We start from the raw sequence: 16,246 nt of genomic DNA, 5'->3' as shown, positions 1-16,246 counted from the left end.
GCTGCAAAGGAGATTGCCATCAATGCTCAAATGGAAGATTACACATTCCTTGTAAGGAAATGTGTGAAAAAACACTAGTTTGTGGACATCGTTGCAGAGATTTTTGCTGGAACCCATGCCCTCCATGTACGGAAAACTGCGACAGGGATTGTATTCATAAAATAAATAGATTTGATCATTTATGTAAAAACGTGTGCGAGTCATGTGAAGAAATGTGTGACTGGAAGTGTTATGATGAATGCGAAAATAGATTTGCTTGTTCTGCAAAATGTTTCGAGGACTGTAGGAGACCCCCTTGTGAAAAAAGATGCAAAAAGTCGTTGGAATGTAGCCCCAATCATAGGTGTATTGGGTTGTGTGGTGAAAACTGTCCTAAAAAGTGCAAAAGATGTGACAGAAATGAATTAAGCAACTGTGTCGAATCAAAAAACATTGACAATTCTCTATTTATAGAACTCATAAAATGTGGACATGTATTTGAGGTTGAGACAATGGACACTCATATGAATCTGCACTCAAAAGATGATTCCTGTAGAGACAAACAGGTTGCATTAAAAAAATGCCCACGATGTTCGACGCCTATACAAAGAAGTGGGCGTTACAAAGTTGTTATTAATCAAGCATATCGGGATCTAATAAATGTAAATCGAAAATGTGAAGAAATGACAAATAATCTATTTTCTTACGAACATCTTTCTTTAAATGCACAAAACAAGGTACAACGTCCCATTCATTTAGACTTTAATGCAGGTCCATTGGCCGCTGAACAATGGCCTAACAAACATGTCAAAACTGTCCTCCAAACTTTTTACAAGAAAGCAAACCCTAGAAAAAAAGAACTTCTTATTATCAGTGACCGTTCCTTTCTTCTGGAAATTGAAAATTCCTTTGATGTTCTATCGAAATGGATTTTACATCATTCTGATATATGTTTTACTCAAAAGGAACTCGAACAATTGACTGATGAGTTGGAAAGGCTTTTGATGTATGCTGACTTGATTTTACTGAAATTCAAAGAAAAAAGTATTTTATCTCAAAGTGAACTTGACATAATAGAGTCTAACTTATCAAAACTCCGATGTCCAGATGTCACTACCTTCAATCGTGGCGATATTGTGACTGCTAAGTCAGTAATTGGTGAGATAAGAAGAATGCATGGTATTTCGTGTCAGTGGATGCTTGAAGAAGACAGAAGAATGTTATTCAAAGATGTGGTTTGTGGAAAACACGGAAACTGGTACAAATGTACCAAAGGTGAGTTTGTAATAAAATTCCATTCCGTCGCATTTCGTCAATTTATTTTTGATAAATAGACTAGTACATTTTTTCATATATGATATATAGAGATACATATTATATATCAGCGAAGAATAATTGATATGTTGGAGAAAAGATATGAAATTTTATTTTATAACATGTACTCTCCTCTTGTTTAAACTGGAGAAAATGACAAGACTAGAATGTCTAACCTAGATTTGTAATTAAGCAATTCTTTTATCCGCTCAAAGTTCTTGAACACTCGCATAGTTTTAACATTATCATTCGTATAAAATGCTAAATTCCCTTGGGCTTTTGTTTACCCTGCGTTTTAAACAGACGCAATAGTAAAAGCGGTTCAAAACAGAATCCGTGATTTTTTTTCTAATGAATTTGTGTATTTTAAACACAAAAATAATCAGGAAACCGAAATACAACTATGTTGAATTAAGCAAACAGTGATGGAAACAGAAACAGCTTATATAAAGTCCTATGACAAAAATGAATATAGCTTCTTTTAATTAGTAATAAAAAGTAGTTAGTGTGTTAAATTTGGCGACAGAAAACTATAAAATTCGAAATCAATCCAGCAGGTCATATCTACTTGAGTGAAGTTGCCGGTACTGTTGACGATCCAAGATGCCCTGACTGCATATCATCTGAAGGCGACTCTCCTACCGAGGAAGAAATGGAGGTGGCCTAAGGCGCGACACGGCTAGATAGATGAAATTTACAATCAATATGAAATGTATCATAATTTTTTTTTTCAATAGTTGAAGCGTAGAAGTTGTTTGTGCATTAAAACGATAAATTATCAATAAATTACTGAGCATTTCATGTTTACTTATAGACCTGAAAGTAAACAAGATACATGTATTAAATGTGTACGAGATGATGATTGTGCAATTTGTAGACATGAATCGAAAATGCATTCAATATGTATTCATTGCTTGTGAAATTTACTTTATTAGAAATGTTTAGTTAAAAAAAAATACAATGCATTCAAGTTTTGTCAAGTAATATTATTGCGCGTGTAGAAAATCGAGATTTGTTGTGGTGTATTATTATGTCATGTGTGGACTGTTTCCTTTTAGCATTTTAAACTTTGTAGCTCATTTCATTTATTTTTTAAATCCTTTTTTCATATTTTGTAAGACTTTTGTGAATTTGCATCTCTCAAAGAAAAATGGTACAGAGATGCATCGGTCGGTACATCGTGTGTTTATTGTATTCGTCTGAATCAAATGGTGTCTAATTGCTCATTTTGATAGTAAGGTGATAATTCTTAGCTGAAACTTGTGTGGAAGTATCCTCTTGTAGGGACTGGGTAGATTTAAGTTTATTTTTATTTTCAAGCTAAAATGTCACCAGAGGCATGTCAAAATGTCGAACCAAACGTTCAGGTGGCCAATTCATGATTTTTGGCCCTGAAAAGTGTGTTTCTGTGCATTGCTTTAAACACTGTAAAAAAATATCAAACACGCATTTTACATAGAACATATATAAATATAAATAAATCAAACTTGGACTTTATTATTTTTCTTACAAGTGTTGCTCTGATGTCGTCATCAGATAAAAGTTTTCAGTGACACTATCTTACAGAGGGGAAAGTAAACAAAAAGACAGATGTGATTATATGATTTTTGTTAGTTTTATTAGATTTAAATGAATGGAGAAATAAACGAGTTTTATAGCAAATATGTGTTTAAATATTTATTCATTAAAAGCTCAGTAAAAGTTACCCATAATTGGTTTGACAACTATGCAATATAAACTGGTCGTTTGCATGTCGCCTGCTGCTTCATTGCAATAAGAATTGTGAAAGAATTTCATACACTGTACTAGTAGATGCTCAACATTATTATTGAAGAAGTATTAACTATCAAACCTCTCATTAACCAGCCCCTAAGAACACAAGCTTAGGTCTGCGAGACCCAACGTACAGCCAATATCTCCTTGCATCTTGAATTCATTTTCTGACAATGCGGTGGACATTTTAATACCCACATAGAATAGATGCACAGACATGTAGCATGGGGGGGGGGGGGGGGTTGTTAACATTGTGTTAAATTGGCCCCCATGCAGGTTATAGGTACGCTATGCTCTGCCAAGTTGCCCCTCCCACCCCCATGGATTGTGATTTGAGAAATGCATTATTTTATTCCTTTTAATATTTTTTTCTTTTTTGATTTTTTGGATGAGTTTGCACCCCCCCCCCCGCCACACACTTTCTAAAACGATGCTACGAACCTGCATGGAGAGCAGGCTCATACTCGTAAGCATTTTAACCTTACTTATGTACCTATATTGACACATAAATAGAGGGGTACCACTCACTATAGATTTCATAAGAACAGATTCGATCAGTACACGCTCAATTTTAGCTTGAAGCAAACAGCTCCAGATCAATAAAGCAGATCGAAGTTGTAAAGAAAACAATTAGGTAAGAGAGAATTTACACACTAATTCACCTATTATAATACGGTAGCATCTAAAAATTATTGGTTGTCACTTTACGTGAAATTGCTATAAATAGATACCAAACAGTAACTGTTATAAATGCGAGCAGGCATGCACCGCATATTCATCGTTTTCTTGTGATGCGTTCGCAAAACCCCGCCTCGTAATGACGACTATTGGCGTATTGAATATATAAATGGAATGTTCAGTTTATTTCAAAGAATCAAGTTAAAATGGCTCCAATATCGGTACAGATTTGTTCCTTGGATCGCTCTCAACTTGAATCAAAGGTTGGTCTATACCATATCCTATGACAAATGTAAGGAAAACCTTGAAATATAGTAAACCGAATTACCTCTGAAGCATATCGTAACGGCCTGTATTTATTTATTTGGCGTTACCGATAACGTAAAGCGACATTTAAAAACATATCTTGTTTATGTGTGAATTTTGATGGTAACTGATCATAATCAATTTGTATGGATTCAGTTTTGCACCGCAACACTCCTTAATTATATACTATGGATTTTATTTATTGTCTTTATAATATAGGTCAGCGAGAACTGTGGATCAAGGTCATAGTGACAAACTAATTGCTGATCATGTGGTACTGCATTCTATTCTGGGTCTGTTTTCTGGATTCCATCAGTTTTACCTGCCTGAACAGAAGATATGTCTGGAGACTGCATATAAAGCACTGGCCAGTAGAGACCCTGCCAAGATAGCCAGACTGAACTCTCAGGCCACAGGGGCTCTACTGGGATTTACAGTAGAGAGGGGGCCCAGTACACTACCCCAGGGAGGGACAGGGGTGTTTGTGACCAGTGGATGTGTCCCCAAGGGATCAGTGGTGGCATTCTACCCAGGTACCATTATGAAACATTCATCCTAATTCATTCTATGATAGACCTTTTTGGAGCTTACAGTACTGTTCCATTATGTTAAGTAGTATACATGCACTTGTACAATGGATCATGTAAAGTCCTTAACTGTTAAATTTATTGCACATTTTTTGCTCTGCATTTTCTACCAGTTTCTTTTCAACATGTAATTTTACTTTGTTTACATAAGAAAATTTTCTGACAACTCTTCTGTAGTCAACACTACATTGTTCCAGGCACTGTTTACTATCCACATGAGGCCATTTTCTTCCAAAGCATTGGGAACTCGTTCATCTTCAGATGCATTGACGGTGTGTTGATAGACGGCAATGACAGAGGCCTCTCCAAGATGATTTTCAAGTAATATAAACCAGAATCAATGAGTTCAATTCCAAACTTTCTGGTATTAGTAAGTCAATTATAACTTGTACATTGTACATACAATGCTGTTTTTTTTTTAGTTCATGTTCCCAGAGAGATAGACAAGGCCCATTCAATGTCTGTGATTCATCATGGTTGACCGCTTGTTTACAAAACCCACTAGCAATAGGACAGTATGTCAACAACCAGAGTAAAGGTCCTATTAACAGATCATTTTTTAAATTTTGATTATTTTGCTGTGAAACTTTTACATATGATAACAAAATCTGCAATGATTATAAACCTACTATCATAAATTAAGTAATGTTTAATAACTGATAAAAAAGTAGAACAGAAAATCCTATTGCAATCATGATTTTTTTTATAAGCCATTTAGCTCGTCTGAACTGAGGGTTCAATATATCTTTTCTGGTCACCTGTTGTCCATCATCCATTCTTTGGTCTATCTGTATGTTTATAAACCTATAGCACAAGAATTTTAGAAAAGAAAACAAGTTCTAGAATATTTGCCACTTAAGTGAGCAATGTGGCCCTTGAGCCTATTGAAAAATTGTTTCAATTAAATTACAATTCACTTAATTGTTGAATGTATGTATTAGTATGGTATTTCCTGTGTGTGACAGTTTTACATGCCACAGTCAGTAAGTGGTCACCGTGGATAGTAAACATGTTAGTTGTTTTGTTACAGAGTTACCTGCTAATGTGGCTTACCAGGAATTCAGTGTGCCTATGGATTTTCCTTTCCATCTGAGACAGTTTCTGCCCAATGTCTTCTACTCCCCACACTCGGCGGAAGATTTAACACAAAGGTCTGTTGAAAATGAGTTTGTAAGTCCATAGTACAGGCTCAGTACACAAAGAAAGGCCCCATGTCTTATATAGTTACCATATTCTGTATAAGCAGACATGCCATATCATTTGATTTAAATGAAGGAATTCATTGATTAGATTTAAAACTTGTAAATCATTTAATAGGATAAACTTTAAAAATTATTTTCAGATGCACATTTTTATAGTGAATACATACAGGTATTTAATTCCATCAAGTATATGTACCGGTAGTATCATCTCATCTTGTCTTTGTGATTGCTTACAACTTGACATACCATAAGATTACAAAAAGATAGAACTAGAACATTGACATATTGTTTATTGACTACTATGACACTGGCTGGTATTAATGACTACAGTATGTGACATTGACTAGTACTTTGAGCCTGACTAATACATTGACATTGACTTGTACATTGACATTGACCATGACACTGCCTTGTATATTGACTCTGACTAGTACATTTACATTGATTTGTACATTGACATTGACTTGTACAATGACATTGACTTGTACATTGTTATTGACGTGTACATTGTTATTGACTTGTACATTGTTATTGACTTGTACATTGACATTGACTCCTACATTGCAGTGACTGGTACCTTGACATCGACTTGTACATTGACATTCCTTATAAGGCCAAGTACCTGTTGAGTCCTGTTCAGTGACACCGACTATAACATTGACATCGACTTGTACATTGACCAATGACTAGTACATTGACACTGACTTCTACATTTACTTGTACATTGACTATGAATGGTACCTTGACACTGACTAGTACATTGACATCGACTTGTACATTGTTATTGACTTGTACATTGACACTGACTTGTACATTGATATTCCTTGTAAGGTCAAGTACCTGTTTAGTCCTGTTCTTAATTTAATACTGGCTTGTTGTATTAGTGCTGTTATATGATAATGAATCTGCACAGCCTGGTGTGTTGGTGTGTTATTGGACTGACAATATCCAAATATGAGCATTCAATGCTCAAATATTAAAGTACCTTAATAAACCGTGGCAATGACTCGTAGCTTGACAGCTATGATTCTATCTAGTTCTTCCCCATTTTTTGACAATGTCTAGTTCTTCGACAAACTATGACTGATAAGTACTGGTACTCTTACATACTGTGACACTGAGTAGTACCTTGAAATGATATTAGTTATTGGTATTTTAACTTAATTACTATGAAACAAATTATTTTTGTTTGTTTGTTTATTCAGAGCCCTAAGGCTTGTGGTGCTGGTGTCAGTAAGAGATATTGGAGCGGGCGAGGAACTCTTCTCCACCTACTTCACCGTTGTCCGTTGATTGCATGCAAGGATTGTCACGATCAAAGGGAACAATACAGACACCAGTAGAGAAGCTCTACACCACTTCACAGAAGTACAGTGCATGTTAAAAATCAGAACATTATCAAGAAAGAAAGCAGTGATCTACATCATGATCCAACATGTACATGGACATCGGTGTATGACTGTATGCAAGTGTTAAAGTTCACAGTTCATCTGCAGCTGTCCGACACGACAATCCAATGTGTCTTCGAACACAGGACATGCAGCTTGCATATGTAGTAGAACTAAATAACATCTGCGTTAGATATCTTGAAGACAAGATGATTTTGTAATATGTAGGATCTTGGCATATCTTTAGTTCATACCCAACTCTGCGCGAAACAGAATCAGAAATTCATATTGATCCATTAATTCAATGTAGACTGTTTCAAAATAAAAATCTTTGCACATTTTAGTTTTACTGAGTAATTATTAATCTATTAAAGAGAGCTACGTCAAATTTTCAATTGGTAGCTTTGAGGAGCAAACAAAAAATGATGGGTGAAACTGTATATAAGCATTGGAAAAGTATACTTTCTAACCTGGTTACCATGTAGATCAAATGGTGGAACCAACTACAAGGAGCACTGTCTCCATGCTCCTATTCCTTATAAATCATATTTGTTTTTCTACTTTAAATGATACATCAGCTTTTAATTTAACACACAAAATAACTGTTTAAAGAAACAAAGTCAAGTTAAGATGATTAATCTTTTAATGGTCAATATACAATGAACATATAAACAATCCCTGGTCATGATGAAAGAATTTACTGAGACTTGTTTTTAAATGTGACTTTCAACCCTTTAGCTTTGCAAACTTCAGAAATAAGGTCTTTCATGTAATTGATTTCACGAGACAACTGACTGACTTTATCATTAAGTTCTTTGTTTTTTTCGGCAAGTTTGTCTTCTTCAAGCTTGAGTAGGTCTGCTTCCTCTCGTTTTTTGTTACGATATCGAATAGCGGCATTTTTGTTTTGATCACGCTTTCTGTCTTTTCGATCTCCAGTAGAGGTATTATACGGACCAGATCGCCTCTTCTTTGATTTCTGTTTGCCTCCAGTACGCGACTTTGATTTGTATTCTTCACTGTCGCTCTGGTATGGAGAATAGTCTGGGTCGTTGCCATCACTGCGGCTACTTGGAGAAGAGGGTTCTGAACCCGATAATAAACTGTCAATCTCTTCAGCAGAGAGAGGAGAGCTGATGAGACTATCAACACTGCTGACATCAAGCAAGTCAGGCTTTGAGGAAGAGGAGGTATTCAAACTCGAGTCCATGTAACCGGAGTCGAATGATATTTCTGCTGGCACCTCGTTTTCGTCATTGCTGGAACTCGCAATGACTGACAGCAAGGATGCTTGAACACCATCATCCATCAAGTCAATTTGTGACAGTTCGTGTGAAACCACTGGTTCAGGGCTCACTTTAACAGTTGGGGACTGCTTAATCGTAATGGGCTGAGTGAGCAAATCGTGGAGAACACTGTGGTTCACATTTGTGTCTTTTATCACAACGATTGGCTCTGTTGCCTGCAAGACCTGTTGAGTGTCTGGAGTGTTGATATGGTCTGCTCCCATGCCTACAAGGAACTGCTCAAGACTCCCTGTTTCCATCCAGTCAAGATCCAATGGTTCTGAAAAAGACAACAGACACCTGAATAATCTAATGCACATCTCTTGTTTAAAGGAAACAAAAATTATATATAATATGAAGGTAACAGTAACTAATTTAATTTTGCATACCATTTTGACTTAGACGGAGCAGGTCATCTAGCACTTCCTTGCCGGCCTGGTCGATGACCAGTTTGGGAGCCGGATCATTACCAGGGAAACATTTTCCCACGCCGTCTTCATACTCCAGCGAGAGGCCGGACCCATCGTCCAGCATCGCCAAATCCTCGAACAGCGGGAACTGGTCCATTTCCAAAATGTCCATGTCCATCTTCGATTTGAAAATTATAAGATTTCAAAAGGGCAATTTCTTGTGAAATTTGTGAAGTAGTGGCCAAGGCCTCGATGAATTGGGGGAAAAGCCTGAAAGAAAACATTAACATTCATTTTTAAATTCATTTACTTAGGACACAATGTATGTGTAAAACTTTAACATTATGTTGCCATATTGTTTGTAATGTTTCATTGTTAAAAAGTTAAAAATAGGCCATTTCCGGAGAAGCCACGTTCGTAAGCAGCCATATTGTAAGACAAAATTGAACAACAATTCTTTTATAAATGTAAATATTATACTCACGCCATGATTAAATTTAAAGTTGTTCTTGTGCTAAGCCTGGGCTTTGGCACGGTTGTGGAGGTCACACCATTTATCAAACAGCCATCGTTAATCGCTCGCGAACGAGTTCGGATAATTATAGATACGTGCTTTCTGTCCTGTTATCCACATAGCGAATGAACACAACGTGCACAACTACAGTTTCCAAGGTCATATTACTGAGCGAAATGCTCTTCACTTCGTAAAAGAACAAAATGTTTATTCTTGAAGTTATAAATTTCATATTTATTGTTGAATTTTGCATTAACATTATATTGTTTGACCTTAGTCCAAAAAATCAACCGAATTTAAAGAGAACTATTTTTTGTTAACGCAATGATATTTCTGTGAACGAATATGTAGTTGCATCAGAAAATTTGGAGTAATGCCAAATTCACATGGAAGTTGAATTTCATTCGTCGAGAGAAACACACCTTCTACGTCAATTTCTAAATATAGATTTACAATGTAATGTCCTAGCTTTTAACCGCATATCGTATGTACGTCATGTTTAGGAGAAAATGTTATGTACACACAATCATGTGTTCCTTTTTGGGTCAAATAAAAAAAAGTCCATTTCGTTACCGTTGTGCAAGGGGAAAGGGGGGGGGGGGGGGTTGGGCAAATTCCATCCGGGTCGGAAACACTCCAAACCCATTAAGGCCCATCGTCGGATACCCACGGGTGATCGCGTCTTTTACTTATCATCGTCGGATACCCACGGGTGATCGCGTCTTTTACTTATCACGACGATGATTAGGCTACTTCAAGGCCTAGATGTGAGCATCATTTTAACCTAGCATACAGTGATAACCCCCAATCGAAGGGAGATGTAAACAATGGCAGACAAAACTGGAATCTGAACCTGGGCCCCTTGTCTTGAAGATCAGAGGCCTGTTCAACAGAGCGGGTGCTCGCGAGCGCTCGCCAAAATTCCCTATACCCGCAACGCAAATTTTGGCGAATTTTGTGCCCAACCAACTGCATAACGTTAAGGCAACCTATTAAAGCTAAAGGGGAGTGGAGTGCGGGAAAGGGGGAGAATTCCAACAGACTCCTTCCCTTGGAAAAGTCAAATTTCTTAAATTCACATATTGTTTTAATGCATATGCCCCCCCCCCCCCCCTTGAGTGGTGAATAACATATACATACTTATCGCTAACTCCATTTCATGTTGCTTAATTGATATTTACCATTCTTGAAACCAAACACACCAAATTGATATTTATTTTATTAGTAACATAATTATGTGGTTAATAAAATTGAAAATACTGCAGTGAAGATAAAAAGATGTTTTGGATACAAGTGCAATGTAAAACAATGTACAGCAAAACTTTGCTGACAGTACCGGTACTTCAAACTATTTAAGATTATATATATAATTATTATCACCAACATTTACATAAAATGTCAATATAATCTTCTATTTCAATTTTTTTTTAAATTTTGTATCAGCTGGATCCTACCCAGTTTAAGTTTTATTTTCGAAATGTTGATCCTTTTTCTAAATTAAACAATGAGATGTCAGTTTCTAGTAAATTTGAGAATTTCATATCTATGAAATTAAAAGTTCATATGTTTCTTCAATGAATTTGAAAATGTTTGTTCTATGAATGATCAAAATATGTTAAAATTTTATAAGCTAGGGTCTTAAAATTACTTCGTTAAAATCGCAAATTTGTTATAGCCATGTTTGTTATTTAAGTGAACTTCAGGTGAAATTGATAAAAGTTGTTATAGCCATAAGTTCACCATATCAGTGTTCAATATATTCAAGATTAGCTGCTGTTATCTAGCTTACATGTATTAGGAACTTTTGTTGACAAGCTGTAGATGGCATGTCAGCCCTGCACCCACACACTGGTATATTTAAACTTTGGTGATTCATTCGTGACATGAAGGTGGCGACATTGCAGAAAAAATACATAACCCTCCTTAGCGGGTTATATAACTTTTTTCTGCAATGACCGCTACCTTCATAACCCGCATGAATCATTAAAAAAAGCATTTTATAATTGTTTATATTTACATCTTTCTTTTAACAAACTAGTAAATTGATTGTAAAAAGTACCGGTATTTAAAATTCACTAAATTACTGTTTAAAAGAAACAGCCAAAACTTTGAGTCCGACATCATTATGGTTATTTTCTGCTGTTCAGTCGTGATTTTGTTAGATCGCTGTAGGTTTCGTGGGACAAATCCATAAACAGGGTGTGTCGAATTCAGTCCTGTCAGTTGCCCGTCAGTTTCAGCCGCTGTAAATTTCAACCAACTAATACATGGGGCGTTAATTTCAGTCTAGCTTTTTCTATAGAGCTATGAATTAACTATAAGTTTCCGTAAGATATAGAGGGAATCATACTCGGTAGATGTAAATATATATATATACACACATACTTGCAACAAAGCCTTTGTTAAATCAGGTCAATAAAGATGCTTCACGACCAAAACGACATATACAGGTAAAAACAATCGAAAGTACACTTTTCACAGATAAAGTACGCACATTAAATAAAATGAGTTTATTTTTCCAATAAGGCATGTAAAATGAATAACAAGTTAACACAATGCATATCTATAAAAAATGTTGTATGAAAGTCTCCCAGGTTACTTTCTTGTGTTGAAATTAAGAAAAAAATGTTCTTGTTATCAAACTCCAATAAAGGACTGTTCTTTGAACAATCTTGTGTAACACAATTGGTAAATGACATCATGTCCTTCCTCTGCTGAGTTTATGTATTTAGTCTTTTAAAGGAGTACAGACAACGACCACACTCAGATGTCCTTCCAACGACAGCCACTATGTACACGCATCAGCTGATGATCACCCAGAGCAGCCTCGACATCCACAGTGTATACATTCCACAATCTTACCCTGAAAGGATAATCAGTGACCGTTATTACCCGTGACATGTAAGAGGAGAACCAAATTCAGATGTACAGTCAAGCAAAAGTTCTGTCATCTAATTTTTGACATTTAGAACTGAAATTTACATGGCAATTAATTCGATAATGAAAACTGTTCAGAATACATTATCAAAAAAGAAAGTACCGGTAATGGTAAACATTATTATTACCATTTACCATTGACTAACTGATATAAGCAAAAAAAGATCAAAAATCTTAGAAGAGTTGTATTCCTTGTAATTTCTAGTAGATTATTTGTGTTATTACACTAGTACAAGTTCCTATAGTACACATTTATAACCAAAATATGTGCCTGAAGCCTTTCACTGAAAATCTATTACCGGTACTAGTCATACATTAATACATTCAATATACAGTCAAACCACAGGCACTTCATGATTATATATAATGGCATATCTTAATGATTTATCTATGACAACAGATGTTTTTGACATAAATACATTTATATTTAGTAATTTACCTATACAAATTTTAAGATATGCTATCATTAGAACCATTTTAACAGGAGCTTGGACTTTGGTTTGGGATGTAGGCCTGTCCATTTCATTGTAGGCCACTCAGCCATGGCTCTTTGAAATCAACAAGATTTGTCTGGCTTTTGAGCTAAGGCTACACAATCGGTGTATATTTCGCTTGAAACCAGCGTCATTTTAACTTGTTTTGAGGCAAGAAATAGATAGTTACATCCTACTGAAAGTCCAAGGCCTTGTTAAAATGGTTCTAAATGCCTGTTAGTCAAGCCCGAAATGTAGAATTCAGTTAATGCAAGATAAACTTACTGCTTCTAGTTTGGACTTGGGGACACGGCAGATACAGTTGGCTCCAAAATTTGTGTCTCTTGTTTGAATGCACCTTAAACAGCACAGATTTTCATATCCCTGTTTCTTCCATTTCGCAATTAAGTTTTTGTCAGCAATGTTTTCTTTCAGACAATATTCGTACAATTCTGCAGAAAAAGAGAGAGAAAAAACCCATTTAAACAATAATATTTAGTGATACACTTTTTCTTATTTCTGCATGACATGGTAACAGATTGGCTGTTCGTTCGCCCTAAAACGCATTCGCCCTTGACGCCGTTCACCCTAGGCTAGTTTTGGTTCGCCTTAGGCCCGTTCACCCTTGACGCCGTTCGCCCTAGCTGCGTTCGCCTCATTTTTATTCAGGATTAATGTATTTAATAAATATTTTTGTATTCTGATCAATTTAAACATTATGAAGAGATTTATTAATGAAAACAATACCACCCTTTCTTCTTTAACATAATAATCACCAACAGACTGGCAGTGACATGATATCGATACAAGGACTTGTGAATTGATTTATTTAATTTTAATGTAAGTTACTACATTTTATATTCTTTTGTTATTATTTTGTAATTATTTTAAATTTCTCCTCATAATATAACAATATTATAATTATGAAATCTTCACATATATCTCATTTAGAGATCAAAGGATTGTGTTAAGTAAATTCTTCAAAAATGGAATAAGTGATAATCATCTGCTTAGCTTCTGAATGAGCCAAGTAAAGTCTCAAGTTCTTTAATTGTTTAAAAAAACATCATGCGAATTGATATAAAAACAACAAGATGGTTATCGAATATTCATGACAATAGAATCTTACCAATTACCGTATTTTTCCGACGATTAGTCGGTATTTTTTTCCTCTGAAGCAGAACACCCGACTTATCGTCTTGTTCGACTTGTCGTAGGCTCGTAGTCAGAAATTTTTTAAAAATAGCATTGAAAATCTTGGTTTTAATCATCTTGAGTTGGCTGTGTGATTGAAAATTACCTTGTTGAATTCACTGTTCATCTTTAATAATTATCATTTTCACTCATCTGTCAACACTTAAATACATAATGATAACAACAGTTATTAAAAAATGTGACATTGTCTTAAACAATTAAAAGTTTTACGGTTCCGTTTTTATAAACACATCGTCTCATGGTTCTATGTATCACTAGTAGGAAGATAACATTGCGCAGTAAAATTGAAACCAAGTTTGAATGGAAGAAAATATTGCAGTAGGTCCGGGGGATGTTTTTTTAAATTTAATTATTTTATTTGTAAAGAGTTGTTAGTGGAAAGTATAAATCAGAAATATTTAATAGTCAAATTCAATCTTAAAATACGTAATCGGCAATTATCAATACTACTGTTTATACAATAGGCTGACACCGGTTGTGTTAATAATCTTGCCCTAAGGCTGAGATCTTTACGGCAATTTCACTCCCTGTGTATATAAAGAGTACCGTTATAAGAGTGATTATAGTTCATTGATTAATTATTGTCCAATTCTTTGATTATTGTTAGATAATTTTTTTAGGAAACGTATGTATGTCGTTTATCGTCATTATCAAGTCGTACAAATGATCGATCTATTTCTAACAGTGTCTATGTAAAACAATAGCGTGTAACTGCATTACTGGATACAAAGTAAACAAGTTTCATCAAATCATAGTAATTGCTAAGCTTTCTGCACTTGAGATCCCCCTTTGAAGTCCGACACGAGACAGTTGCATGCCTATGACACCGGAAATTGTTAAACAAACATTGACCACGCCCCGAGTCAACAGGTGGCTGGTTACGTAATGGCGAATACACTGGCGATAGTCAGAGTGGATACTTATTTTAATGCTTGGGAATAAAATATTTCTGACAAAGTAAGTTTAGTTTTGCATAACACGCGATATCGGGAATTGTTTAAAATGCAAGCGACTTTGTAGAAGTTGCCGGTATTTGAAAATTTGATGCATAAGTATAAAGCGTAATTGTTTAAATGTTAATCATTAATGATAATTGGTACCAATATCGGTGACATCGTGGCATCATACACTGATAATGTTACTGCAGTTTTATAGGCCATTTTGAAGTGATAAGATCGACGTATGGTCTGAGATCGACGTATCGTAGGATTTTGTTAAAATTTTGGCTAAAAATGGGCAATTCGAGGAGTCGTCCGCATCGACGAGTCGTCGGGAAAATACGGTACGTCTTTTTTGTTGAAGGAAAAACATAGAATATACGAATAACTAATAAAAGTTAACAAGTTTTAAGTTAAAATTAATTGAAATAACTTATGAATCAGATGTGGTTTATTAAAAAAAAAAGTGCAAACGAGGTTAAGGGCAATCAATTTGGGTGAACGATAATTAGAGGGAACGGACCTAGGACAGACTTAGGTGAATAGGAAGAAAGGGCGAACAAACCCGATACCATGGTAACAGAGCACTGGTAACAACATCAAGAAGACGACCTACGTCTACTAATGGCCTTCCTTCTGTAGAACAAGTCGTAGATGTATCTGGACTTCTGGTGGTGAAGCCGGAATATCGGCCACAAAGCTTCAACTTTTCTCTTTCCTTCATGAGGGTCAGTCTCCGCTGAAACATAAAATACAAAGAATATTGAGAAATAAATCCCTGAATACCCTTAGTCTCAAATAAAGTCTTAACTCATTTTTCAAGCAACAATTCATTTTTATGTCTTGGGTAACTTGGTTCAAGTAACTTCTAAGTTATTTAATGTGATTGGTCTATACATATTGCTTTAAACCAGACAAACTCCAAGAAAAGTAAAAACAAGCCAGCCTATGAAAATTGAACGAAAGAGCAAGACTTGGTTAGTAGAACCATAAACTTGAGAAAAATCGCTATAAAAATCGGCAGATTTCACGGAACAAATACAAAACATCGACACAATGACAATACCTTCTCGCATTTTTGCATCTAGTTCATCAATGGTAGGCTCGATGAGCTCCCATCCCTCTGGAGGAGGTTTTCTACTTCTCTTGACTTTTGGCATGGCTTTCAGCTTGTTTTCTTCGACGTACGTACGACAATAACAGCGACGAACAGACAGACGCAGTTTTGAGATCCTCGGGGTTTATG

At 35.5% G+C, this 16,246-nt stretch overlaps 3 protein-coding genes across 4 annotated transcripts; 1 reads left to right on the top strand and 2 right to left on the bottom strand.

Moving 5' to 3' along the window:
* The first annotated feature begins 3,733 nt into the window (after positions 1-3,733).
* On the top strand, positions 3,734-7,566 carry LOC128166284 (SET domain-containing protein 9-like). 2 transcript variants are annotated; one of them, XM_052831362.1, is made up of 6 exons: positions 3,734-4,007; positions 4,270-4,583; positions 4,835-4,958; positions 5,060-5,169; positions 5,668-5,788; positions 7,045-7,566. In XM_052831362.1, exons 1-6 carry the CDS (start codon positions 3,919-3,921, stop codon positions 7,130-7,132), a joined length of 846 nt encoding a protein of 281 aa, XP_052687322.1. In that variant the 5' UTR covers positions 3,734-3,918; the 3' UTR covers positions 7,133-7,566. The 2 variants fall into 2 exon arrangements, with proteins under 2 accessions (XP_052687322.1, XP_052687321.1); XM_052831361.1 differs by having other exon boundaries at positions 3,738-4,007; positions 5,060-5,175.
* Positions 7,567-7,852: 286 nt separating this feature from the next.
* LOC128166283 (cyclic AMP-dependent transcription factor ATF-4-like) lies at positions 7,853-9,572 on the bottom strand. The gene is made up of 3 exons (XM_052831360.1): positions 9,408-9,572; positions 8,903-9,193; positions 7,853-8,793 (listed from the first exon to the last, which is right to left on the bottom strand). Exons 2-3 carry the CDS (start codon positions 9,099-9,101, stop codon positions 7,925-7,927), a joined length of 1,068 nt encoding a protein of 355 aa, XP_052687320.1. The 5' UTR covers positions 9,102-9,193; positions 9,408-9,572; the 3' UTR covers positions 7,853-7,924.
* A 2,360-nt stretch (positions 9,573-11,932) lies between these two features.
* Positions 11,933-16,227, bottom strand: LOC128168122 (protein BUD31 homolog). Its single transcript, XM_052834228.1, has 4 exons — positions 16,067-16,227; positions 15,617-15,739; positions 13,133-13,299; positions 11,933-12,300 (listed from the first exon to the last, which is right to left on the bottom strand). The coding sequence occupies exons 1-4, from the start codon at positions 16,158-16,160 to the stop codon at positions 12,250-12,252; spliced, it is 435 nt and encodes a 144-aa protein (XP_052690188.1). The 5' UTR covers positions 16,161-16,227; the 3' UTR covers positions 11,933-12,249.
* Positions 16,228-16,246: the final 19 nt, after the last annotated feature.

Source organism: Crassostrea angulata, chromosome 10, assembly GCF_025612915.1.
Source record: "Crassostrea angulata isolate pt1a10 chromosome 10, ASM2561291v2, whole genome shotgun sequence".
Lineage (NCBI taxonomy): Eukaryota > Metazoa > Mollusca > Bivalvia > Ostreida > Ostreidae > Magallana > Magallana angulata.
The sequence above is the reverse complement of the archived record's forward strand: the minus strand, read 5'-3'. Positions and strand labels throughout refer to the sequence as shown.